The sequence below is a fragment of the Triturus cristatus genome, chromosome 2_2 (genome assembly GCF_964204655.1).
Source record: "Triturus cristatus chromosome 2_2, aTriCri1.1, whole genome shotgun sequence".
Taxonomy (NCBI): domain Eukaryota; kingdom Metazoa; phylum Chordata; class Amphibia; order Caudata; family Salamandridae; genus Triturus; species Triturus cristatus.
In genome coordinates this window covers 707211180-707238758 of record NC_140582.1, presented here as the reverse complement: position 1 = coordinate 707238758, position 27579 = coordinate 707211180, and the positions used below count along the sequence as shown (strand labels likewise).

General features: G+C 44.9%; 1 protein-coding gene and 1 long non-coding RNA gene across 3 annotated transcripts in view; one reads left to right on the top strand and one right to left on the bottom strand.

Annotated features, from left to right (window-relative positions):
* TRAPPC11 (trafficking protein particle complex subunit 11) overlaps positions 1 to 27579 on the bottom strand; it is a 626226-nt gene that overhangs the window by 377537 nt on the left and 221110 nt on the right. For both annotated transcript variants that reach the window (XM_085641890.1, XM_085641891.1), the window contains exon 21: positions 8778 to 8926. In XM_085641890.1, the coding sequence (XP_085498016.1) occupies positions 8778 to 8926 (149 nt within the window). The remainder of the gene's footprint in view (positions 1 to 8777; positions 8927 to 27579) is intronic.
* Positions 22041 to 27081, top strand: LOC146862671 (uncharacterized). The gene is made up of 2 exons (XR_014978494.1): positions 22041 to 22120; positions 25037 to 27081. It is a non-coding gene; the product is annotated as an uncharacterized LOC146862671 (long non-coding RNA).

The following is a 27579-nucleotide window of genomic DNA, read 5'->3' as shown; positions in this document are numbered from 1 at the left end:
CATTTGAAAATGGTTGTTTATATGTATTAAGAAACCCTGCTCTATGCTTCAATTTGCTACCCCTGTTATGTTGGTTTCTTTCACATGGGAAACCGAGCACTATCTGCATGTTTACAATACAGACTTACTATTTCTTCTACAAAACAGTATTTGTTCTCTTTATTGTGTTCTGTATAAAGTTTCTCAGTTGCCATCCTACTTTAGTTTTATTTGTCATTGTGCTTACACTCTATAAAGTATTCTTACATTGTCCACCAGAACCATTCTGTTCTTGAATATATTTAAGGTTACAAAGAGCATAGGAGTCACAATAGGCATGGGATCTGATATATCTACTTTGAGAGTTCAAACTAGAGTGAATATTTTATTGGTGCAATACATAATCCAGCATGTTTCCTTTTGAATGCTAACACTACATGAGCCAAAGTTACATACATTAATATTCCATAAGTTCATGTTCTTGTATGTTGGATAGTTTCTGACTTATTTCTTTTTCATTTGGTGAAATCTAGGCTGCAAATTTATCGATAATGGGCTGGGGGGCGTGGCTTGCCGCCGGCTAAAGATGGCCGCGGAATAGAATAGCTCCGGGGACGAGGTAGACTCCCCTCACCATCCGGCATATCATCCGGGGCAATATCCGACCTTGAAGACGGCCAGCAATGATCGGAATCGCCGGTGCGCCGATCGGTCTGCCTTCCGGGTGACTGCGCTGCTTAGGACTACAGAGGGACCGAGTGCGGCGGTGCGGCCTACCTGAGCAACTGAAGCCGGGGACTGCCCTGCAACATAGACCCGGCGGGGGCGCCTGGCCTTCGGCTGCGGGAGTGCGCCCGGCAGCGGCATTAACGTAAGCGGGGGACAGTGGGGCGCGGGCGGGGCTCGCAGTCGTCGGTGCAGGCTCTGCCCCCCCCCCACCCCCACTTGGAGGCATTGCTTTGAAGCGGCTTAGGGAGAAACGCCCGCGGCGCAGGATCCTGGGGGTCCCGCAGGGTGGTGAGCCCTGAGAGGCTCCGAATACGGGACGAACGTGTGACCTGCTGCAACGGTGCCCTGCGGTGAATGAGGGCAGATCGGGGGTTGACTCGGACCTCGGCCCCGGGTGAAATCTGCAGCTGAAGGAGGCAGGGTGTGGGAACAGAGTGAGGACACCCACCTACTGCAGAACACGGTCCAGTGGGCATAGCGGAAACCCGGCCTCTGCCTCCCCCGGACCCCTTCAATACGGGCCCTTCTCCAGGGGCCCCAGCCTGGGCACAATGGACCATGCTGTGAGAAACCAGGAACACTAAGGGCGCCCCTGGGGGTCAAATAGAGCCGCAATCACCACGACTTGGTGACCAGACGTTGGCCTCAGGGGGAACGGGTTGAATTGGCGCGTGGAGCATATCACAGTCCAGGCGGGAAAACCCTGGCTCCACCAAACATACTCACTACGGACAGAGGCTTGGCTGTCGGGGCGCCCGGGGTGGCCAACGGGGGTCACCAGATCGGGTGGAGTGCACCCCCCCCCGTGGACGGCTTTTTCTCAAGTAAACCGACCACTCTGGACACCGGACCCCGTCCCCATATAGATACTAGCGCGGTGGGAAAACCGACAGGCCGCGTGTGGAGGTAACCTCCAACGGCTGGCGGCGGCGATTACCGGTTGGCGCAGAGTAATCCAGGCATAAAAGGGGAACAGGGGCCCGCGCACGGCCGCCCAGGGCAAACTGGACAAGTATGCCTACACGAAAGAATCAACGGACCGCAGAGAGGTGTCAGATAGAGCCCTGGAGGCAGAAAAGACGGCTAAAGTGACGTTGGAAGACATAATGGCCGCTCTGGCTGATGTAAAGTCGACGGTGGGCACCATCTCAACAGATGTCTCATTCCTACGAGCCGACTTCCAGAAAATGTCTGCTAGAGTCACGGAGGTGGAACAGGTAACGAAAACCCTGGTAGGAGACACGGCCACATTACTTAAAAAAGTTAGCCTCCTTGAGACTGAAAACAAACTAATGGCGGCGAAGTTGGATGACCAGGAGGGGCGTTCCCGTCGCAATAATGTCCGCCTCACGGGTGTACCCGAAAGCGAAGGGGGCCCGGCCATGGACCTTTATGTTGAGGAACTGATAAAGACAAGACTCCAGCCAAGGGGGCTTTCGGCCTATTTCTCAGTGGAAAGGGCACACAGGGTGCCGGGCGGTAGACCTAAACCTGGAGCACCTCCTAGACCAATCATGGCCCGGATTTTTAATTTCCGCGACCGGGATGCAATACTACAAACAGCAAGAGTGGCCCCACCACTTCGCATCCAGAACTCAGTGGTTTTCTTCTTTCCGGACTATACAGCGGCAGTCGCCAAACGCGGTAGGAGCTTCCTAGAGGTAAAAAAAGAGCTTCGGCGCAGGGAAGTTCCTTACTCCATGCTATATCCGGCAAAACTGTGTGTGGTGGCGGAGGGAAAGACCTGGTTTTTTGATACTCCGGACGAGGCCCATGAGTGGCTCGAGGGATGGCGATGGAGGGACGGATCCGGGAGATGCCAGCAACAGCGGATGATGGAGAGGCATCCCGAGGAACACAGTCAGGAACAGGACGATGACAGCGCACCTGGGCCGGAGGCTAAAGACTGATCACAAGAGACAAGGACCTGATTGATAACACCGACCTTCCGGGAGATCCCCAAGGGCTAACACTAAGGGACAAAACGAAGGTCTGCCGGGCGGCCCCCGCTTGCCAGGACTGCCTTTGACAGCAAGAGGATGGGCCGAGGCCGGAGGCCAGGGGCCTAGCTGAGAGGCGGCGGCGAACCTCAAATGAACAGTGTACTTCAAGGAGGGGGGAGGATGCGATGTTCCCCGGATTTCTCACCCCCGAACCGCAAGTACTGTTATAGGGATTGGGTACTAAGCGCTCTGCAATGTTGGGGTGGCGGGTAGTTTTAAATCCGTCGAGCAGGGAGGCAGGGAGGGGGGTGGAGGGAAGGGGCTTGTTGTTCTGGTTATGAGTTTTTTTGTTAGTATGCACCACGCAGGCACAAGTATGCAACACTTTGTGGCAGCGACACAGTTCAAGTGAGCTTGATACCCTCCATACACACGATATCGGCAATGGCAGCGCCAAATTCACGGACCTCTGAGCGGGAGCAGGTCCCCAGCACACAGATGGCCTCCTTGTTGCTAGTGACGTGGAACGTGCATGGACTGGGGGACAAAATTAAAAGAGGTTTAGTGCTACAATATCTTAAGCGATGCTCCCCGGCGGTGGTCCTGCTGCAGGAGACGCACCTCACGGGTACCGCTTGTCGGGCATTGGACAGGTGGGGTTCAGGATGGCAGTCCACTCGGAATTCACAACTGGCTCCAGAGGAGTGGGTATTCTAGTGCGAAAACAGTCACCACTGATAATACATAGAACGGCAACGGACAGGGGTGGTCGCTTTGCGGCTATTGTCGGTCAGTGGGAAGGACACCCTATCAATATAGTGTCAGTTTACATTCCCCCGGCATTACATGCAGTCACACTCCCAGCACTCAGCGAGTTCCTCCTTGACCTCCCCGCGGGAGAGTTATTAATAGGGGGAGACTTCAATGCCACGATAGATGGGACACTAGACAGACACCCTGCGAGGGAGCAAACTAAGGGGGTATCGCAAATGGGGAGCTTTCTGGATGCATTGGGGCTGGTGAACGTATGGTGGTACCGCCACCCCGTGGTGCGTCAATTCACTTTTCACTCTGGAGTGCATAACTGCTTATCCAGAATAGACTACTTTCTTGCATCCTCAGATAGTTTGAAGAAGGTGGACAAGATTGAAATTAGACCTCGGGGCATATCGGACCACTCCCCAATCCTTTTAACTTATACCTATTATCAAAAGGGACGGCAGCGAATTTTCCCCATACTTCCGGGATACCTGGAGGTCCCCAAGATCCTGAAAACTATTGTCACTGCAACGCAAAATTTCTTCCAAGAAAATGTTGCATCGGTCCAATCCCCGACCCACCTGTGGGAGGCATATAATACCGTGCTGAGGGGGCAGGCCATTGCCGCTGTCACAGGACATAGGCGTGAACGGGAGCAAGAGCTCACTACTATTGAATTAGAATTGCAGAAAGCGGACACCCAGCACTCGCACAACCCAACTCCGGCCACAGCCCGGCACTTGCATCTACAAAAAACACGACATAGGGAATATCTCACAGAGAGGACTCGTCTCCGACTCACGGCCACGAGACACAAGGTATATGAGGCCGGCGATAAAGCCGGAAAGCTCCTGGCATGGCTCGATAAAAGGGAGACCGAAAGTGGATAGCGCAGCTTAGCACAAGGGATAACCGAACAGTGACTGATTCGCGCGCCATAGTGCAAATGTTAGCACAGCACTTTCAACAGGTTTACACATCGCTTTCCGAGATGTCCGTGGAAGAGGCGCTGACTTATATAAAAGATATTGCAATGCCCAAACTAACACTGGAGGCGGACCTTACCACTGATGAGCTGCAGGTGGCAATTGGTACCCTGCAATCTGGGAAAGCGTTGGGGCCAAATGGTATACCCGAAGAGCTTTATAAAAGGCTAGGGGGGAGGGTGGCCCCGCATCTGCTCAATATGTACTGCGATTGCTTACAAATAGGTGAGCTCCAGCCGGATCAGCGTTTGGCCACGGTGGTGGTGATCCCAAAGCCTGGGAAGCCCCCGGAAGACTGCACCTCCTACCGCCCCATTTCCTTATTCAATGCAGAGGCCAAAATTCTTGCAAAGCTTCTCGCGATCAGACTGACCCCGCACCTCACAACCCTAATTCACCCGGACCAGTCCGGCTTTATGCCCAATAGAAATACGGCACTGAACCTGAGGCGCCTGCACAGAGTGATAGCCTGCATACCATATCTTCAAGAACCAGCCGTTCTTCTATCACTGGACGCCCGTATGGTGTTTGATATGGTGGAATGGCCTTTCTTGTTCGCTGTGCTGACACACTTGGGCTTTGGCCCAAAGTTCTGCGCATGGGTGCGTCTCTTATATACAAAACCACTGGCGCACGTGACGGCGAATGGTCACATATCCCATGACTTCCCGCTGTCCCGGGGCACGCGTCAGGGCTGCCCCTTGTCACCGTTATTATTTGCCCTTGTTCTGGAGCCGTTAGCGGCGTGGGTCAGATGGGAGCCAATGATCTGGGGTCTTAGGTGGACGGACGGCTGGGAAGACCGCATCTCATTATATGCGGACAATGTCCTACTGTATTTGACTTCCCCCAGACGATCCATTCTAGTGCTACTGAATATATGTGACCAGTTCGGTCGAGCGTCTAGATCTACAATAAACTGGTCCAAGTCGGTACTCTTTGTGCTTCGGGGCCCACCACCGCAACTCCCAAGGGACTGTCCTCTACAGATCTCTGGTGACGCCTTTAAATATCTGGGTATTTATGTCACGGCTGATCCGGGTGACTTTCTAAAAAGAAATCTATTGCCCCCCCTGGAGCGCTTAAAGAGGGATGCAACTCATTGGGGGACATTGCCTCTGACACTGTTAGGGAAGGCGGCGCTATTTAAAATGATGGCGCTGCCTCGGGTTCCTGTACGCCTTGGAAAATACACCATACCCCGTGCTAGCTGATTATTTCAAAAAGATAGCGGCCCAGGTCTCCGGACTGTTAAGGGGGAACAAACCGGCATGCATAGCGCAGCGCAAATTGACTAAAGGGTTGTATGACGGCGGCATTGCACTCCCCAACATAAAACTGTATTATTGGGCAGCCCAATTGAAAGTAATCAACCAATGGATACACGCCCCGCAGGCAGATCCCGCTTTCAAGGCAGATAGGCATGGGCTAGGGAATGAGGGCATGATGTCTGCATTATATAAGAGAAGGCGGTCACCGGCGGTGATCGGACCCACCAAACAGGCAGTCGACCTATGGTATGAAGCTCAAGCTAAACTGGGCTGGAAAGGAACGATAACCCAACTTACCCCTTTATGGGATACACAACGTTTGGGCAGCCTAAAACAGTGCAAAGGCTTTGACAAATGGGACGCAATTGGTATATCCACGGTGGGGGACTTATGGCACAAGGGGGAGGTGATACCATTTGAGCGCCTTCAAACGCAGTATGACTTAGCACCATAAGAACTCTTTCGATACCTGCAAATAAAACATGCATTGCAGGCGGTCTTGCAGTCCGGCACTGAGGTTCCGGAGGCCACCCCCCTGGAGGATAGGCTGCTGACAAACTACATGCCGAAGCGGGCGACCTCCTTCACCTACTGTAAATTAGTAAACAATTTACCCGACCCACATGTAGCACTCAGGGAGAGGTGGTCCCGGGATTTGGGCGACTTCGATGAATTTGAATGGCGGGAGGCGCTGGCCTCACCGCTCGAGGTGGGAATACCCTCCAAACTTAAATTAGTACAGCTTAAAATCTTACACAGAACCTACTACACGAGACGCACTCTTCGCACAATAGGGTCGGCGCCGCACCCATACTGCTGGAGACGTTGTGGGGGGGAAGGCACATTCTTTCATACGGTGTGGGAGTGTACTAAAATCAGGGAATACTGGGTAAAAGTAATGAGGACCATATCACAGGCGATAGGGGTGTCATTGACGCCGGAACCCAGGAGATGCTTACTAAACATGTGGGAACCAAACGACCTCACGCGCCCAATGCAGGAATGGGCCACACTAGGGATACTGATGGTGAAGCGCAACATCGCACAGAAATGGGGTGCGATAGAATCACCAACGCTCGCTGCATGGTGTGGAGATCTAGACACCGCTATGATGGCCGAGAGGGCAGTTTTTATCCATCGAGGATGTCTGAAGAAGTGGAGCAGAGTATGGGGGACGTGGAATAAATTCAGGGGATATATCTGCGAGCCTACTGAGATGCGGGCGGAGGGGGAATCTGAAGACGGGAATGATGGGGAGGCCGGATTTAATGGATGGGAAGTTGTCCACAGCTATGATACCTGTAAAGTCACTGTGCCGTTGACTGACAAAACACAGATGTCTGGATATACTGTTTCTATGTACTGTATGATAAACTTGTGCCAAATTGTATATGCAATAAAAAGTTTATTTTAAAAAAATTAATGTGCTGCCCTTTTTGAAACTTCTCATAAAGCTACATTGCAAAATATCTTTGGGAAAGCACCTATTCTGATAGCGGTCACTCTAGTTGTGCTCTGTGTTCTAAGGAGCCATATACTATTTTCCATTAAAAAGGACATTGTGATGAGAACTCATCCTAGTTTTCTTACTAAAGTAGTTTCAAACGTCTTTGCTAATCAAACTATTTCCTTTCCAATGCTTTCTGGCTTTTCAGCTCTCCAGCAGAGAGTACTTTACAATCTCTGGATATTAATATGGTTTTACAATTTTACTTTAATAAAAAAATATATATATATAATATTACCATCTATTTGTTAATTACGGCCATGTACATGTGTAGCCACTTCTAAAAAAGGCAATTTCTCAATTTCCGAAAGACCATTCCATGAAAGGTAAATATTCTACCGCAGCAAACTAAGAATTGTATCCACTGCTGCCATGTGTAAACCGACCACTTGGAGGTTGGTACATATTTTTATAGAACATTCTGATTAAGATTCCAGAGAAGATGGCTAAGTAGAGCAAGCTTCTTTTTGGAATGTTTATAGATTTTGTACTTTTGTTTTTTATCTGTCATTGTCATTGCATTTTACATGGATGGGCTTGCCATTCTATTTAACCTTAGGACTACAAATGAGGATTCCCTGGAGGACAAAGAATAATTATGAACCTGTAATCCGAGTTCTCGTCCAGTGGAATCTTCATTTTAGTCATAAACACTACTCCTTTATCTCCGGAGAAGAGACAAAGAAATTTCCTAATGTCATTCCATGATCCTAGTAAAAAGGGAATTGGCACACGTGCTACTAACAAGGCATGATGGAATATTAGTGGTAAGCTGTGCCTTAAAACAACAGTAACAGCTTTTCTTTGCCCATACAAAAAAATATTGAACATCTTTTTTCTCACCCTTGCTTTAAAACGATCAGTGAAAAAATGTAAATGTAAATTGATACTTGTATAGCGCACTACTCACCCGCAAGGGTCTCAAGGCGCTTGTACGAATACCGCTGTGGAACCCATCCTGGCTTTCCCTGTGAGGCGTCCACTCCTGGGCACCCCCAAGGTGGAGGCCAGGCATCCTTAGCGTTGTGGGGGCCGTTGTGGAGATTAAGCAAGCTATTGCCCAGAGTTGCAGAGTGGGACTCCATGATTGGAATGGTACCGAGGCGAGAATTATCAGGTCCGTGGAATTTTTTAGCCCAAGACCCGCCGAGGCGGTGAATTGAACCCTGGTCCCGGGCTAGACCGCTGCATCAGGGTCTGCCGCTCTAATCATTGAGCCACACTTGGCTATAAATAAAATAGTGACATTCTTACATTTGCATATTTAAAGAAAATACCTGAAAACTGTCTTATATGGAATATTATGGGCTGTCAAAACGATTGTATATATTTTTGTACAAATTGCTCGGGGAACCCGGTTCTAGATGGACAATCCAATGAGTACGACTATAAATGAAGATTTCCCTGTCATCCAAAACCTCAGGTGATGCAACAAGACTGCAAGAACTTCATTTTCAGATTTAGAATTGTATAAATACCCGGTCACTGTAAATTTTGTTACCATTCTTTCCTCCAAAATGTTAATACAAACAAATGTATCTTCAATACAGCACTAAAGGGGAATGAAAACAGGAAATTCAAAGTGGAAGAAAGGAGTACGTACCTGGTTTCAAGCCAGCTGTAAGCTTGACATCCTTGATAGTAGTTTCCTCATTTGAGTGGATGGTCACAATAAGGCAGTACATTTCATTGGTCAGTGCAGGAGGCTCATGACGGAGCTGAACGGAAATTTTTGGAACTCTGGAAATAATCCTTTAAATTTCAAAGACAAATACTACTGATAAGCGTCTGACAGACAAATCTATTTATAAAATTCTCCACACCACAGAATAAGACTTTGCACAAAAGAGACCTAATGAAAAAGAATAAAAGCTTGTCCCAAAACATCTCATGCAAGTGTTAAAGTAATGACTACTTTAGACACCTATGCATTACAAATAGAATACACTTTTAAAAATAATCTTGAAATCAATATAGCTATGAAAACATGTCTATAGTCATGTTCTTTCTTCTATACTTTATTAAACAATCCCATTAAACTAAGAGAGTCATAATAAAGAACATGTAACTAAATACACCAGCCTAGAATATATTTTAAAATAAATTGAAGAAAGCAGGGAATTATACTCCCATTAAGGAGCTTTTTATGGCTGAAAATAGTCACAGACACTCTGAGGGTTTTAGAAACTTCTCAGCACCATCATACACCGTTGTATCCCCTTGCATGCAAGCCAGTGTTATAAAAGATCTAACTCAAACCCTATTCACAGTCTGAATCTGGTCAATGGGGAGGTGAATTTTCTTTTCCTTCCCAATCGTAGGATTTCTTCTGATATTCATAAACAGCAAGTTTGCCCCATATCTAAAATGATTGAGGCAGGATTATAGTGACGAAAATTAAGCTGACTGCGCAGAGAAGACTGAACCAATGGGGTATCTCCTTGAGTGCCAGATTCTATGCAGTAATCTTTAGTAAAAATATTAACCGTTCTCCAGGTGGAAGCCCTGAAGAACAAATTATTTACTTTGGCAACAGTTTTTTTTCTGGTAGACATTCTATATTCTAGATTGGATCCTGAAAAGTTCTCCAAGATATAACTGTGTAGGATCACCAGGTGACCTACCGCTACTCACCTCCCATGGCCATATACGTAGCCAATTGGCACGCATGAGTCTATTTCTTCACTTTTTCCTATGCATAACAGGGCTCTCACAACTAGACAAGGACTTAAATGGCAGTAGGCATGATGAAATAACAGAATGTTAAGACCACAGATACTTATCAGAAATGCCATAAGCTAGGAAGGAGGATGGAGTGGAGTCTGTAGGAACACAGAGTATAATATCAGAAAAAAAACATTACTGAATGTAAATGAATTCTGCTAGTGGATATTTCTTCCTTCAAATTCATCACCTTATGAATGAGTCCCAAAGCAGCAGCCAGTGGGGTTGGCAATAGGGAGTGAAAATTTCAAAATAACAAAGAACTCTTGCAAAGTGGCCATTCTTCCTAGACTGATCAGCCAAGCAGTACTGTTTAAAAAACTTATGAAGCAAAGACTAGTGATTTTCAGAAAAAGAAGCACCCAGCAATGTGCCACAAAAGCAGCCACTGACATGCAATAGGAATTCACCCTAATAACTTCAGACAGTTTCTTCTTCACCAAAGCATAGCATATTTGAATTCAAGAGTGACCCAATAGGAAATAGTCTACTTCATGTAGTCTTACCCTTTTTAGTGCGAGCTAAGACTACAAAAAGCTGCTCAACCATCCTATCCATTTCTCCTTTAATCAAAGCAGTATGAGATTGTTTTCCTAGGTCCAACCTGTGTAGCCAACTCTTTTCCTTAGAAGAGAATGGAACAGGAAAGTACGGAGGAGTATGGGTAAAATTGCCTGTCAATACTACCAAGGTTTGAAGCTTACAGTCCCTGCTGGCAGGAATGCAGCAACAAAGACAAGGGAGGAAACAAGCACCAAGCCCTTCAGAAATCTGGCCACCAAGAGGGACTTGAAGTGAAAAGACTGATCTGGAAGGCATATGAATGTAGATTAGGGGGCCAAGTAGCCTTTGACAGTGGAAACCATCAGATCACTGCTGGGCATGAGAAATTACAAAACGCAGAGCATCAGAAATTCAGCCCTCTGCAGTATCACCCAGGGCATAAACCTGTACCGAAGGCCAACATAAGCCAAATTCGTGGTCAGCTCCCTAGTAGCCTAGATAACATCAGTGATCTCTTAAGGCAGATCAAATGCATCACTTACTCTCCATGAATGGAGGCATTCAGTAGGAGCATCCATGAGCTGGGATACAGAACCTAACCACCATGCTGTGACAGCAAATCAGCACTGTCCAAGGGGGAACACAGACGCCGACCATCTTTGCCAAGTTGGGACGCTGGGGTTTACTAGAGACATCTGGAGGACCCAAGAAAAATGGAATTGATTGGAACACATTTAGAAGACCCTTGTTCCACTACAAATGGAACACATCTCTCAGCTACCTTCATAGTTGAAAGTGAAGTACCCTGACAAGGGGCACTTCATGGCAAACAAAGAGATCTATGTATAGTCAACACAAACATAAAAAGATTATAGCTGTGAAGTTGAAAGGTTTTCAAGTTGTGTGGACATATCTCAAAATACACATAGTGGTTGCTGTAGGCAGATGCACGGACCTTCTGTCCCATTGCATCCAAATGCTCAAATTCACAGTCAGACAGTGCAGGTGGGAAAGCAGTGGACTTCAGTTTTGTTGATGATGCATGAACTACCAGGCTTTCTGGGGAGTGGTGGGACAACAGAAATTTAGGACGGATTAAGTATGCCTTAAAAGGGATCTTCCAAGCAGAAAGCATGAATTTGAGCTGGGCCTCATTAAAAGACAGAAATATGGTTGTAAAACTCCTGTCAAGAGGTTTGACATTGATTTATTAGTCAGGAGGAGGACTCCAGCGTCTTCACAGCTTCGGTATTCGAGCCATGAAAGAACAGCTATCTTCCAAAGGAGGAACTGAAGGATAGGGGATATCCCTGCATGAGGATTCAGAGGACAGTGGCATTTAGGAGGTCCATATAAAGTCTAGAATCAATCTAATGTGGTGAATGAAGGTTATCAGCTTCTTACACATCTTTGCCAGTGTGCTGGAACTATACATGGGCATATCCAATGAGACCGAATCAGAGCAAAAAAGCTCACCTTGGTGGGTAAACCTCTGGGCCCTGGAAGAGTAATGGCCACTCATGGGTCCAGAAAGCATGATCCAATGTTCTGATGATCCCTCTAATGTGTGCATTCACTGGTTGAATCAGTTGATTAAGTGACTCTGGAAAGTGTTGCCAGAAAAACAGATTAGACTGCAGCTCTGGCTAAGGGTGAACCAGAAAATGATGGTATCCCCTACTATAGTAATTTAAAGTCTGGGAAATAAATAAAAAAAGCATTACAATTACACAAAAAATACCACACGACCTGTATCTCTTCCATGGGTGCTCAAAGTGTTCTGTGGGCTGACCAGAAACAATTTAAGACCACATAATTGTGTGACTTCAGCCATTGCAGACTGGAAGAGCAGTTTTAAACTGCTAACCTGACTTTGCCATTTAAAGCAATGGTAAACTCAAACCTTACATTTTCAGCCCATGAAATATGCTGCACCCTGCCTTAGGGCCCAGTAGGTCTGCCTTAGGAGTGACTTACACATATTGCAGAGATATCTGTAAGGTACTTCTAAGGCAGACATACTGAGCCCTAAGGCAGGGTGCAGCATATTTCATGGGCAGAAAATGTATTTTACATGTTCTGGCATTAAAAATGTGAAATGTTAGGTTTTACTGTGGAAAGACTTGGTTGCCCCAGTGGCAAGTACAGGGTTACATACTGACCAATCAGCTGTGCTAATTCCTGAATGGAAAGACCAAAGCTGAACCTCCATGGTATCAAACAACTCGTTACATTAAGCCCAACTTGATTTTCAAATCAAAATTAATTTAACATGTTGTTGTGTGCAACTTTCACAAAGTTGTGACGTTTTGCCTTTAGTCTCCTGTGCCCTTATTGGTAGCACAAGGAGCAGGTCCTCAAGATAGCTTTCTGTCCTCCTGGGAGACGTTCTAATGACTCCCAGGAAAGCAGACAATAGAAGCCTGCGCTGGAGGGTGGTGTTACTGCCCTTCTGCAGGAAGCCACACGCATGTTGGCCCAAAAGGTGAACTTTAAAGGTGAAGCCTCTTAGAAGGGCAAATGGGAAACACTATTAGATGGGCTGCTCCATTGTCTAGTTAGACATGTTGGCACCAGGGTTAGGGAAAACCAGTTGCCAAACCACTTTTTCAGCGGCGTGTAGACAGCGCCTGGGTTGGTTAGGGAGCTCTGGACACCGAAAGAGAGGTTCTGAAATGTTGGATGCGGGCAGAATGGTGCATCCTTGTATAACCAGATACCACACTTCGCCGAAAGTGGTCATCAGGAGGGAGGGAACCTGGTAGCCCATTGGTTGCCAACTGCATACTAGCATTTTCTAGGCATAAAAGGGACTTTGCTGGTCCCCATGACTGGTTCCCTACTGAAGTTGGTCGCCTTAAGTAACTAACTCTAAGTAACTGCATTGACAGTTGCCCGAGTTTTTCCTAAAAAACGTTCTAAGTATAACATTTGTTAAATTTGCATACAGTTGTTCGTGGTTAAGTGAAAAAGTGCATATTTGCTATATCTTGTAAATTTTATATCGCCGGAACCCTCTGTGGTTCATTTTCGTTGTGGAGTCTATAAATACATAAAAATACAATCTATTTTAATAAATTTATGTTGGATTTCTTGAGTGTTGTGTGCAGTTCTTCTCAGATTGTTTTAGTGTTATTTAAATGCTTTTAACTTGTTCCTTTGTGTAAGCCTTGCTGCACTGATCCACAGCTACCCATGGTTGAGCTGGACGGCTCAGCAAATTAAACTTGCTGGTCCTATAAGGGTTGGTAAGTGTATTACATGGTGATGCCTCACAACCACACCATATAATACAACCCATTTCCTTCAGAGCGATTATCTGATTAGACAACGTATATGTGAGGATGAACCTTCTTAGACATCTTCCTACCACAGAAAGAACATCGGTCAAAGAGAGGAGGCTCTGTGACTGTGGAAATACAAGTGAGGTGACAGAAACTTAAACAGAAGCAGGAAAAAATAGCTCCTCAAGAGTCTCTGAATAAACAATGGAATAATAAACTAGTTTTCTTTCAAGAGTGGCCTTAAAAAAAAGCTGAAGTGGTCTGGAATACTCCAATAGTGAGAGGAAAAGCAAACGTCTGACTGAAACCTCTGTGTCTAATGGGGCAATGCACCATTTAGAATATTTTATACTTTAGCCTATACTTTACTGAGTTGGTTAAGTAAATGTTGCCGTGTTTTTAAAGGTTCATTACTATAGACACTTTTTTGGGCTAAACAATGTTCAGAAAAGGAAACATGCAAAGATATTTAAAAAATGTGCTCTAATACCGTGCACAAGCTAGTCCAGCGGAAACTGTATCTAATGGGAATGAAATATAAGAAGTGTAATTTTCACAGTGAAAATTTGAATTAGTCACTGGTGATGTATTTGATTGTTAACAATCATGGTAATCTTCACTACGGGTACAGGTACCTAAAGTGTATATAGTAAAACACACTCTTGACAAACAGTTATACATATATCACACAAGATGAAAAAGAACAAGCAAAAATAACGTGCTGTACAAGTTCTGAATTTACAATTTGTGTAGCAACTTGATACTTTCTTCAGTCATCCAGTTGTTCTTCCATACTATGGCTGCGCTTCTTAATTTGGAGGCGTCTCCTTTTTTCAATCTGTAAACCTTTCAAAATATAATTTGTGGACACACACTAAGAAACAGATGGCAAATGTGTCCTCCGTGTGTGTTCCCATTATAGACTACCTCCTGTATGGACGGTGCAATAATTAATTACCCCTTATCTGCCGCTTACATTCAAGCAGTTAAGGATCCTCTGCCAAGGGTACAAAATAGAAACTGACTCACACCCTACCACTGAAAGGCAGAAGCTGTTGGGAGAGTATGAGCCGGTTCATCCTATGGATGAGCCACCGACCCTGAAAACCAGGGCAGAGCGAGTGAGGAGGATAACCCAAAAATACCCCAACTCAGAGGAGAGGATACCGTACATCTACCCCAAAACCAACCTAATGTGCCAACAGCGCCTGCCTCTAGCGAGGATGGCTCAGGTTGCTCAAGGTACATCTAAGAACTGTCGGAAGAGAAGGCTCTTCTTGAGCGATTGGCCCACAGATTAGCCCTGGAAGACCATACTGGCCATAGAAAGAGAAAGGGCAGATATGGATTTAGGACCCATAAATGGTGGCAGCAAAATAATACCTCGTCAGAGAGGAAACCTGTGAGTAAAATCCCCAAAGGGATTTTCCAGAAATATTCAGATGGTGATTACATCACAGAATGGTTCACAGCGTTCGAGAGAGCCTGTATTATGAGGAAGGCCAGCCAGAAGCATGGAGGGTCTCTACTTTGGGAATTATTCTCTGGTAAGTGCAGGGATAGACTCCCGACATTGACAGGAGCAGATGCAGAGTCCTATGACCACATAAAGGGTACCTTGATTAAGGGCTCTGGACTCACCACTAAGGAATACAGGATCAGGTTCCAGGAGACTCAAAAAACCAGGTCAGTCCTGGGTTGATTTTGTAGACTTTTCAGTAACAATACTAGGCGGTCGGTTAAAAGGTAGCAATGTGCATGATTATGATGGGCTTTATAATGGAATTATGAAAGAAAATCTGTTAAGCAATTGTGTTCATGAAAGTCGCACCAACACCTGGTGGACCTAGGGCCAGTCTCTTCCCAAGAGTTGGGGAAGAAGGCTGACCACTGGGCAAAAACTAGAGTGTCCAAGACACGTCATGGAGGGCGTGACCAAAACAAGCGAAAAAACACCCCACCCTCCCCCACCTTCAGCCCGGAGAAAAATGTGGACCACTCTGAAGATAAACAAAAGGAGTCCTCTGTAGGACCCCAAAAACCTGACCAGGAGGGTGGCCCCGAAACACCTCACAGAGCAGAGGTTGGTACCAGGGTAAGAACTGGGACACCAAGCAAAACTGCCTTAACTGTAAACAGGCAAAGCACCAGGCCAAGGACTCTTCCTGTCCTAAAAACAAACCCACTAGTGTATCCCCTGGGGTTGTCAGTGTAGCCTTTGAGTGAGATTCCTCAGATGAGGAAGTCTTCTTAGCTTTTAACTGGAAAAGGGCCCAAAAGTGGCGTTGGAGTTTCCAGGGAGGAGTAGACACTTCCACAACCTACTGGTGAATGGAATCCCAGCCATTGGCCTGAGATATACCTGTACCAGTCACACTGTTGTGCATGACAGGCTGGTCCTCTCAAACCAGTATATCCCAGGTGAGACTAGGGCTATCCCAAGGGCGGTTACTATTAGGCCTGTGGCTGTAATACCCCTAGAAATAGCTGGGCTCTTAGTTGGAGAAGGTTGGTAAAAAGGAAAGACCCCCCTTTGACTTTCTCATTAGGAATGACCACCTAGAGGATCCTCTGCGCCAAAGTGAGGTACTGGTCCAGTGTCAGTCATCACACAAGGATTCTGAAGGTGCTAAACCTGTAGGCCCCAGAAGAATAGAAAAAAGAGAAGGTGTAGGAAAGGTGGACAACTTTTAGCCAAAGTTCCAGTAAGCCAAGGAGATCCTGCCCTTGCTGCGGAGGGTTCCCTAAGTGGCTCTGGTGAAGCCTCACCTGATTCATGAGAAGTCCCAACTACCCAGGCAACTGTTAACCCTGAGAAAGTGGCTCCTCAGCTAACAGAAGAGAGTGTGGATGGAGGGTGCCTGCTACAGGATGTAGTAACCCCCACTCTCAAACAGCAGACAGGAAACCTAAACTCAACGAAGCCTTTAAGTTAGCCCCTTCACCTTCCAGTGAAGAGCTAAAGGTGTGGTTCTGGGGACTGACAGGTTTTAGTGCCCTTGCTGGGAGTTACCCGTTGTGGCTACAATGTTCTTCGCATGGTGGTCTGACCTCCTGTCGACTAGCGAGCCAGGACCCCTGACCCTGTTGGTAATGGTGGGTTTACTCAAGTTGAGGGTGACCTCTTTGGGTAATCTGGGGCTTCCCCTGGCCAAGATAGGGTTATCAGAGGTAGACACCTCTCACCCCAAAGAAATGAAACTCGGCAAAGAAGCAGACAAAGTGCTTTTTAAATTGGGTCCGGACACTGTTGACGGAGTTCAACTTCCCAGAGACAATGACCAAGACAGGATGATGTAAGGCAGAGTAAGCCCTGCAACAATCCAGCCTGTTTCCATACTTGTCCACGCCCGACAGACTAGGTAGGTTCTCCCAGGTAGTGGCTGAGCTCCCTGGCCAGTTGGCTGGGGTGAGGGTTGTCTGAGCTTGTGTAGGAAACTGGGTTTTGTTGCAGTAACCCCTCTCCCCTTTAGGAATTTGGGTTTTGTTGCAGTACCGCCCTCCGCACTTTTTGCCTGGTATCTGGTGCAAATCTGACTGAAAGTGTACTAGGATCCTGCTAACCGGATTCCCAGTACCAGTGTTCTTCCCTAAAACTGTACAATTGTTCTACAATTGGCACCCCTTTAGGATCCCTGTAAGTTACTAGTAAGTGGTACCCCTGGTACCTAAGGACTTAGAACTAAAGAGGGCCCCCAAGGGCTGCAGCACGAATTGTGCCACCCTAAGGGGCCCCTCACCAAGCTCATGCACACTGCCATTGCAGCCTGCGTGTGTTGGTGCAGAAATAGAGATAGCAATAAAGTTATTTGCTTTTCTACATTGGCTGATGGTCCCGGATTACGTTTCGTGCATAGATTTGAACTTTGTTGCTTGTGATGAAGTTTCTGGTGGCCATCTTGTGTAAGGTTATTACCGTTACTAATAGCGTTTATTTGGGAAAACATCGTAATAATAATATTTTTAGCATAACATGTATTTCCCTGTAGGTATTGTGAGTTATATATTACAGGAATACTTTAGCGCATTTTGGAATATGTGAGGCATGATCCCAGACTGTGACTATATAAGCAGGAGATCTAAGACGGCGTCTAAGCAAGACGCTGGTGTAATGAGTGGGGAGTACTCTTCGCTGCTCGGGTAAGCATGTCTAGATAGCAACATGTGTACTAGCTGGCTATAATGTATTTTTGTGATTGGAGCAAACGTGATGGGACACGAGATTTATTCTGTGATATGGTCCATGTTGTTGGCCGTTTATTCTATTGTTATTTGTATACTCGGTAACACGTGAGTTTTAACAGCGACTTAGTCCGTATGTTTGAGACATCGCATCATAAGGGTCATCCACTACCGGGGTGATATTGTGTTAAGTGTATTTTAAAACACATTGAGATTTTTCTACATGTGTTACCAATTAATATGTAGTAGGCAGCAAAGTGCACTCTTATGATGTGATTTTGTAAGATAAGATATCTAGAAGTACATGCATTTTTGGTTCTGGAATATGTGGTCTTTATATAATAAATAGCGAGTCGGGGGCATTTTTCGCTGCTCGGTTGAGTAAGTTTATGGAAACTGGAGCAAGCGTGATGAGACATGAGGCTTATGCTGTGATTTGGTCCGTGTGGCTGGTCGTATACTTTATTGTTCTCCTTATATACTTGATAGCACGTGAGTTGTAACAGTGATTTAGCCTGTATGTTTTAGATAGCAGATGATAAGGATCCTCTAATACTGGGGTGACATGGTTTAAAGTGTACTTGGACATACGCTGTCATTTTGATTGTCACCTATAAATATGTAGCAAGTAGTGAGTGTATCCTTAAGATGTTATTGGGCAAGCTGAGATGTTTGTTAGTACATTTGTATTTCGTTTTAGAATATGTGGTGTCTATATATAAATAGTGATACGAGACCGATTTTGACTAATCTGTATTATTTGCAGGTCAGGAAAGACTTATTATGGTCATTTATTGCTTTGAATAGAGGACTTATGGAAATTTACGGAAAGGCGCTTTGGTTAATGTCTAGCATGTTATAGCATGCACTCTGTTTGGGATGCTCCAATTATATGCCTGATATATATATATATATATATATATATGCCACAGGTTGCCCCAAGTGAGGATATCACACATGAAGAGGTAGCGCACACAGCTACCGGCAGCAGGGTTCTCAGCCAGCCCTTCAGTTCTCAAAAAGTGACTGCCATACGCGTTTAGAGGATACTCTCCTCTTGATCACTGGCTCACTCCAATTAGGCAAGGAAAAACGGTTTTGAGAGGAAACACTTTTTATTTGAATGTGTAGACCTGCCCATGTGGGCGTAAGCAAAACAGGGCATCATGGTCTTTGTAGTACAGCCCATCGTCGCTGAGTCAAGATCCCATATAAAACCCGGTTGGCAACCTGTGGCTTTTGTATTTAGCGGCTGGTCCGGCCGCGAGGATGTCCTGCCGCTGCTGCGGTTCCTTGACGCTCGGATTTGGCGAGCGCTGTTTGGGAATGAAGGGGGCCTAGCTGCTGGTTTGACATTGGCAGAGTTGGAAGCAGCCTTTTCGGTCCTCGAGCCCACTGGGGTAGACATTAATTCAGTGAACATTCCTTGTGGGAGAGCGGTACCCAACCGGGTTTCATATGGGATCTTGACTCAGCGACGATGGGCTGTACTACAAAGACCATGATGCCCTGTTTTGCTTACGCCCACATGGGCGGGTCTACACATTCAAATAAAAGGTGTTTCCTCTCAAAACCGTTTTTCCTTGCCTAATTGGAGTGAGCCAGTGATCAAGAGGAGAGTATCCTCGAAACGCGTATGGCAGTCACTTTTTGAGAACTGGAGGGCTGGCTGAGAACCCTGCTGCCGGTAGCTGTGTGCGCTACCTCTTCATGTGTGATATCCTCACTTGGGGCAACCTGTGGCTTTTGTATTTAGCGGCTGGTCCGGCCGCGAGGATGTCCTGCCGCGGTTCCTTGACGCTCGGATTTGGCGAGCGCTGTTTGGGAATGAAGAGGGCCTAGCTGCTGGTTTGACATTGGCAGAGTTGGAAGCAGCCTTTTCGGTCCTCGAGCCCACTGGGGTAGACATTAATTCAGTGAACATTCCTTGTGGGAGAACGGTACCCAACCAGGTTTTATATGGGATCTTGACTCAGCGACGATGGGCTGTACTACAAAGACCATGATGCCCTGTTTTGCTTACGCCCACATGGGCGGGTCTACACATTCAAATAAAAGGTGTTTCCTCTCAAAACCATTTTTCCTTGCCTAATTGGAGTGAGCCAGTGATCAAGAGGAGAGTATCCTCGAAACGCGTATGGCAGTCACTTTTTGAGAACTGGAGGGCTGGCTGAGAACCCTGCTGCCGGTAGCTGTGTGCGCTACCTCTTCATGTGTGATATCCTCACTTGGGGCAACCTGTGGTATATATATATATATATATATATATATATATATATATATATATATATATATATATATATATATATATATATATATATATATATATATATATATATATATATATATATATATATATATATATATATATATATATATATATATATATATATATATATATATATATATATATATATATATATATATATATATATATATATATATATATATATATATATATATATATATATATATATATATATATATATATATATATATATATATTTTTTTTTTTCTATACTCCAGATTACACATTAATCTAATACGAGTATTTGACGTCTGGAGTACGGTGGAACTAATATATGGATTTGGGATATTTCTAAGGCAAGCTCATTGTCTGGAACCACTAGATTAGTCATTTGTGTTATTCATATGTGTGATGATGAATTATACACCATAAAAAGTGAATTTGTTTTTAGGTATAAATGCTATTCGTGCTCTGGTGTTTACATATTGTGAATATACTGATGTATGGAAAATGTTGTATGGAGGTTAGGATTGTATGGTTTTCAATTCCCTCTTCTTTATGAGTATTCATGATATTAATACGATTGGTACATTTATATGTTTGTTAACAAACATTGTGGGCACTTATGAATGATTTCAGAATCACTATGTGATTGCCGAAAGCACATGGGTGATGTGGTGGAGGTGATCATATTTAAATATTTTTAAGAGTTACTCAGACATTTGTTGTCAATTTGTTTGTAGCCCTGATGAAGTCAGAGATGCGGAGGCATCAGATCTGACGGAACACGTGTTGGCTATTGTACGATCTGGGCTATTGTGCGATCTGGAGAAGATTTTATCACACTTCAAGAATAAAATCAACGGAATTGGAAAGACATTGATTTTATGACACACATGGTGTTGTGCTCAGGATATTTGTTTCTTTTGGTGTGGAACCGGTTCTCTGGTCCTTTTTCTGGGGGTATGAGTGGCTGCCCTCTTCCTTGGAGCACACAATATAATTAGTTTGCATCCGATTGTGGGGATTACAAAAAAAAATGTTTGCGCATATAAACCTTGCCACATTGTGCTCGGTTTTCCTCTATAATGAGTACATAGGCTGGAAACTCATCATTACTGGTTCCCCAGCTACATTATGGCTGCACTGTACCCCAAGATGTTTGGTACCAAACACCTCATCTTAATAAACCCACACTGATGCCAGTGCTGGTTTTAATAATGAATGCACCCAGAGGGCACCTCATAGGTGCCCCCTGAAAACCTACAGACCAAAACTGACTGGTCTCGACCAGCGGCCACCATAGTGTAGTGAAAGAGCCACTCTTGTAGTCTGGCACCCTATGATGACCTCCGACCGCCACCATTTTAACTGACTTTAGTGTGTTATTTTACCCTAGCCTTAATGTAGGATGGTCCTGCATATACTTGCTTCTGTTCCATCCTGTAATCTTGCTGTCAGGTCATCCTGCCTTCTGACTTTACCTTGCTTCAAACCTTTCTGTGTGCACAGTGGTGCTTGTAAGTTGTGTGGATGAGAATTATAGGTGCCGACTATTGCCTTTGGCAGGGCCTCATGTCGGACTTTGCCTTGCTGATGCGTGCACAGCAGTGCTTGCAAGTTGTTTGGGTTATTCACATTCAAGGTCTTGGTGTTTTCCTGAGCGATTGTTTTTGTTTAGTGTACTGTGGAAGGCCTTGTGAGAGCTTCATCAAAACAGAGGCTGGAAGAAGTGCGAATGGAGGAAGAGACTTGAGAGCTCCTTACTGCCATGGAGATGCTTGCTTGCAACTTGGCCAGTTCTGGTAAAATTCCTCTGGCGGTGGGAGGAGGTCTTTCACGAATCTTCTACCGTGTTTAAAGCTGAGGGTTGCAGGCTGAGAAACTGGGAGTTTGAATTCAGAGTGAGGGCAGACGTGTCTATCTGGGATTGAACCCTGGCTTGCTGAGCTCTGATCCCCGGCTGTGATTCCCCCGGTCAGAAGTGGGCAGTGTATGCACCAGGTGATGTATTGAGTTGTGTGGTTATTGCCATTGTGATGTGTGGCCAGTGGCTTTGATCATTTGAGGTGTTTTCTTTGTGGTGTGGGAGGTGCACATCCAGAGTGATCCTCTACTGTGTATATATATATATATATATATATATATATATATATATATATATATATATATACTTTCTGATCTCTTGCAGGACGTCCAGTGTATCTTATCTTATATCAGTTATTGCTTGTTTATTAATAAGTATTATAGTTTGCTCAGTTATTGATTCATGCCTTTAGATTATGAGTTTGCTACATATATTTGAATCTTATGCATTTTGTATCTGAGATAGCCTTTGTTTAGAGAGTATTATGTAATGAACCCCAAGCCTTATTCTAAAAGTGATAGAGTCTTTGCATTTTGTTATTTGCCTCCCAGGTGGGAGTGCAGGGATTGGGTGTGGCCTATTGGTGAGAAGCTACATTCAAAACATTTTGGCGTAGTCGGTTGCAGGATGTGAACGTTGATTTAAAAGGGGAAGAAATATGTTTGCTAGAAATTAGAAGCAGACTCTCAGATACCAATTGATATATGTATATATTTGGATGGGAGGTAGCCCATATGGTGTGCTAGCCCGAGAGTGAGCTAATTGTGCTGGGCTGAGTGAGAATTGGAGTGTGTGTGTTTCAGTGTCTCTTGTAAAAGTGCTTATACATCATTTGCTACGTTAAGCAGAAAGGACTGGATCCCTTTCAAGTGTTTATTAAGAAATGCATACAAAATATGTTCAGTTGCAGTGTGAATTTGAGACATGAGAGACACGGTTTGTGGAGCCAAAAAGACCTCTGCAATGTTAACCTGTCAGAATAAATTATTGCAAATATAAGTGGGAAACTTACAAGACTGTGGTAGAAAAGGATATGGTTTGTATCATGCTAAATAAGTATAGGAAAAGCAGAGGAAGGGTTAATAGGAGAACAGTGCGTTGAAAGGTTGGAATTGACTGGAACCCTGAAATGTGGGGTGTTCTTTGTTTGAGGTCTTTGGAAAAAGCGCTTGAAATTGTTTGGTTTCTTTGAGAACATGATAAAATAAAAGGAGCATTTGCAATTGTTTTCCCAGGCAAACTAATGAATTTGGTCCTTTTCTGAAGATGCCTGGAATGAGTTTCTTGTTGTCCTGGTTGTTCTTAATTTGTAAAATGTAACAAATGTAAAAATATGGTTTGATTAGAAGTACTAGAATGTACATTATTTTAATATAGGAAGTGATTCAACAGGAGAGAAATGTTAGGAAAAAGAAATGTGCGTTTAAATCAAAGGCAGTTCTGTGACTGTTCAGGCCAGTGTGAATTTGTGCTGCACTGACACACATTTAAATGTGCACTAGGACAAGTGAAATACAGACTCATGGTCTGATAGTGGGCAGTTTATAGCTCTGAGATAAGAACAGAAGAAAGGGAGACAATGGTGTATTAGTGTTGAATAAAATGTTTAGCTTGTGAATTCCGTTTCCTTCTGACAAGAGGTGAAAGGGTTGAGAAAAAAAAATATGAGGCTGTTTTCCCTCTCAGACATGAAATTCGTCCTGGGAGTGGATGGCATGTAAAAATCTGGTGCAGGATGAGAAATGAAATACACAGTCAGTGATGGTGAAGTGCGTGCGTCTTTGAGATAGATGTTTGGGAGGCTTGCAAAGGCGCAAGTTTCCTCCCCCCTATGAGGAGAGTCGCAGAGCAGATAGGAGCAGACTAAAGTTGGCAGGTGTGCAGAGCACTTTGGCCTTGGAGGAGATAAGGTGGGGGCTAGAGGCAGCAGAGGAAGAAGGCTCTGCTTGTTAATTTTGGCACGGGGCCCAGAAGGTTCCGCGGAAGCCTTACAGAGGAGGTGCAGTGCTCAAGGGGGATTGAGAGACACACACAGAGCAGCTTCTGATAGTGGAAAAAGATACAGAGAATAGGAGTTAAAAGGTGTCCTTTTGCCATCCTTGTAACAGGTTATTTGAACATTAGATGGAGAGATGTATTTTTAAAGCAATTTGAAAACAAGTTCGTTTTTTTTGAAGAGAGAATTAAACATGTACTCTAGCCATTTGTTTTGACCAGCCAGGATGAGTCATATGTGAACAAATGTGAGTTTAGAAAACGTGAGGAAAATGAATAGACCAGTTTTTTTATTTTAGATTTAACGATCGCTGTTCGTAGGTATAACTTAGACATGTTGGTGAATAATAAATTTTGCTTTACAGGGAGGGATGTTATTTTAGAAACTGAAATGTAGTCAATTCAGGAATGTGCAGTGTGTTCTTAATAGTTTTTGTAATGAACAGGGAAAGGAAAATATAGAATGTGATTTTTCAGGTCCTAATAAAGTCCAGTGGTGGAAATTGATATATAGGATTCCCCAGAGTGTCAGTTATTGTACATGACCAAGCATTTAATTTCCTTGCAGATGAAAAGGCTAACAGAGGTGGTGATACAGGATTTAAATTTGGTGTGCATGATTAATTTCGAGCACCTAGGAGATAAAGACCATACAAACAGGTGGGCAGACCATGAAGGGATGTATATCCCCCTAGATTTCCTCAGATTTGTGATTCTTATGTGTCAGAATGCACAAGCCAGACCAGCCCCACCGATGGTGAAGGGCGTGTTGGGGTAAGGAAAATTACCAGAGCAGATGAAGTGCCTTGGGCTGCTGCCAATTGATAAAGGGAGCACGTATTCAGCAGTGAGTGAAAAAATAGTCAGGAAGTAGACTGCCCAAGCCCTTCTTACTGTGCAGGGAAAAAGAGTTTCACTCTCATATCAAGGATTCAGAGATTAAAGCGTGGGTAGAATTCTCAGACAATTCCCCAGAGCCAGCGGAGAGCTATGCAGACGGGAATGCTTTTGAAAAATGTTTTTTTGCAAGAAAAGTGATGCTCGTTTCTTTTTTTCAGATCATCGTACTGCAGCGCCTTGGTGTGCGTGGTGCCCAGTCCACGTATGAGTGGGATCCCCCCTTCCCCCTCCTTCCCCTTCCCCTTCCCTTCCCTCCCCTTCCCCCCCCCAAGCTTGGAGTGATCACCGGACATGGGAGGCTGACGTCCGTGGCTGACCGGACCGGATGGGGTCTTCCTTTGCTGAACGGACTGGATGGGGTCCTCCTTTGCCGAGCAAACAGTACTGATGTGTAGGAGATGGAGATGACGCGACAAGCGAGAAGGCTGTGCGTCTTTCAAACAGACAGGCTGCTTCGTTTTCAAGTGAATAGTGAGCAGCAGAATGTGCTGCAATTGGAGTGGTTTTATTAACTTGTGATGAAACAACATGCAAGGGCTGTGTGCCTTTTACCCAGATGAACTGTTGGTTTGAACACAAAAGAAGGTGTACAACTGAGACGTTGTGCTGCAATTTGAGCAGATATTTTCTGTGCTAGAGACTGAACAGAGAAAAACATGTTGATGTTGCTTTTATTTTTCAGCGGGCAATTCATATTAGTTTGGCTGCCTTAGCAGTAGAAGTTCCAGTTTAACCATTAGAGACATTAGGAGCGTTCAAAAGCTTGATTCGTTTATTTTGTGTATCCATCAAACATGTATCCAGATATGCATGATCTATTTCTGTGCTTTCAGTTCAGCACATAAGTTGCTGTCTCAACATGTATTTAGGAAATGTAGTTCTTTACTCACATTTGTGTTCTTAAATGCAGTTCTTTCAGTTTTAGTTGTGTTTCTTCAGTACTGAAATGCAGTTCTTCAATCATGGTTATGTTTTCAGTTACAACTTGCTTTCCAGTAATGCTTATCACATGCATTTTTATATTTGTGACTTTCGGTTATGAAATGAGGTTTTTCACTTATAGTTGTGTTTCCAATTAAGGAATGCAGTTTTTGTGCTTTCACTAGTGGTGGTGTCTTTAGTTAAGAGGTTCAGTTTTTGATATATGTGAATGGTGATAGTCGAAGGTCATGGGGTGGAATGTAGTGAAAGAGCCACTCTTGTAGTCTGGCACCCTATGATGACCTCCGACCGCCACCATTTTAACTGACTTTAGTGTGTTATTTTACCCTAGCCTTAATGTAGGATGGTCCTGCATATACTTGCTTCTCTTCCATCCTGTAATCTTGCTGTCAGGTCATCCTGCCTTCTGACTTTACCTTGCTTCAAACTTTTCTGTGTGCACAGTGGTGCTTGTAAGTTGTGTGGATGAGAATTATAAGTGCTGACTATTGCCTTTGGCAGGGCCTCATGTCGGACTTTGCCTTGCTGATTCGTGCACAGCAGTGCTTGCAAGTTGTTTGGGTTATTCACATTCAAGGTCTTGGTGTTTTCCTGAGCGATTGTTTTTGTTTAGTGTACTGTGGAAGGCCTTGTGAGAGCTTCGTCAAGACAGAGGCTGTAAGAAGTGCAAATGGAGGAAGAGACTTGAGAGCTCCTTACTGGATGGAGATGCTTCCTTGGAACTTGGCCAGTTGTGGTAAAATTCCTCTGGCGGTGGGAGGAGGTCTTTCATGAATCTTCTAGTGTGTTTAAAGCTGAGGGTTGCAGGCTGAGAAACTGGGAGTTTGGATTCCGAGTGAGGGCAGACGTGTCTATCTCGGATTGAACCCTGGCTTGCTGAGCTCTGATCCCCGGCTGTGATTCCCCCGGTCAGAAGTGGGCAGTGTATGCACCAGGTGATGTATTGAGTTGTGTGGTTATTGCCATTGTGATGTGTGGCCAGTGGCTTTGATCATTTGAGGTGTTTTCTTTGTGGTGTGGGAGGTGCACATCCAGAGTGATCCTCTACTGTGTATATATATATATATATCTTTCTGATCTCTTGCAGGACGTCCAGTGTATCTTATCTTATATCAGTTATTGCTTGTTTATTAATCAGTATTATAGTTTGCTCAGTTATTGATTCATGCCTTTAGATTATGAGTTTGCTACATATATTTGAATCTTATGCATTTGGTATCTGAGATAGCCTTTATAATAAACCCCAAACCTTATTCTAAAAGTGATAGAGTCTTTGCATTTTGTTATTTGCCTCCCAGGTGGGATTGCAGGGATTGGGTGTGGCTTATTGGTGAGAAGCTACATTCAAAACACATAGACAGGTCTCTGACCTACTGAGGTGAGAGCTTTCGCTCTCGGAGGTGAGGAACAAAGCCTGTTCTGGGCGGAGATGTTCACCCCTCCTCGATGCTGGATGGGCATTCCAGGGCGGGAAGCTTCAAAGCCCCCTTTCCCCTTTGTTATGCTACTTCTGGCCTTGCCAGATAGTGGAAGTGCCCGCAGCCCTGTCCTAACCCCACTTTTTGCTGGCAAGAAAGGCAGGAAAATGAGTAAGATTAGGAGGTGTGCCCACAGTCAGCCAGCACTACCCCTAAGGCAGGTCAGATGACGTAAACTCCACATTTCAGATTCCTCCTAACGGTAGGTAGCCCATTGGCTACTACACGTCACTCCCCGTAAACGCCCCTAAATTGCGTATTTAGGTGGCACAACAGTAGAA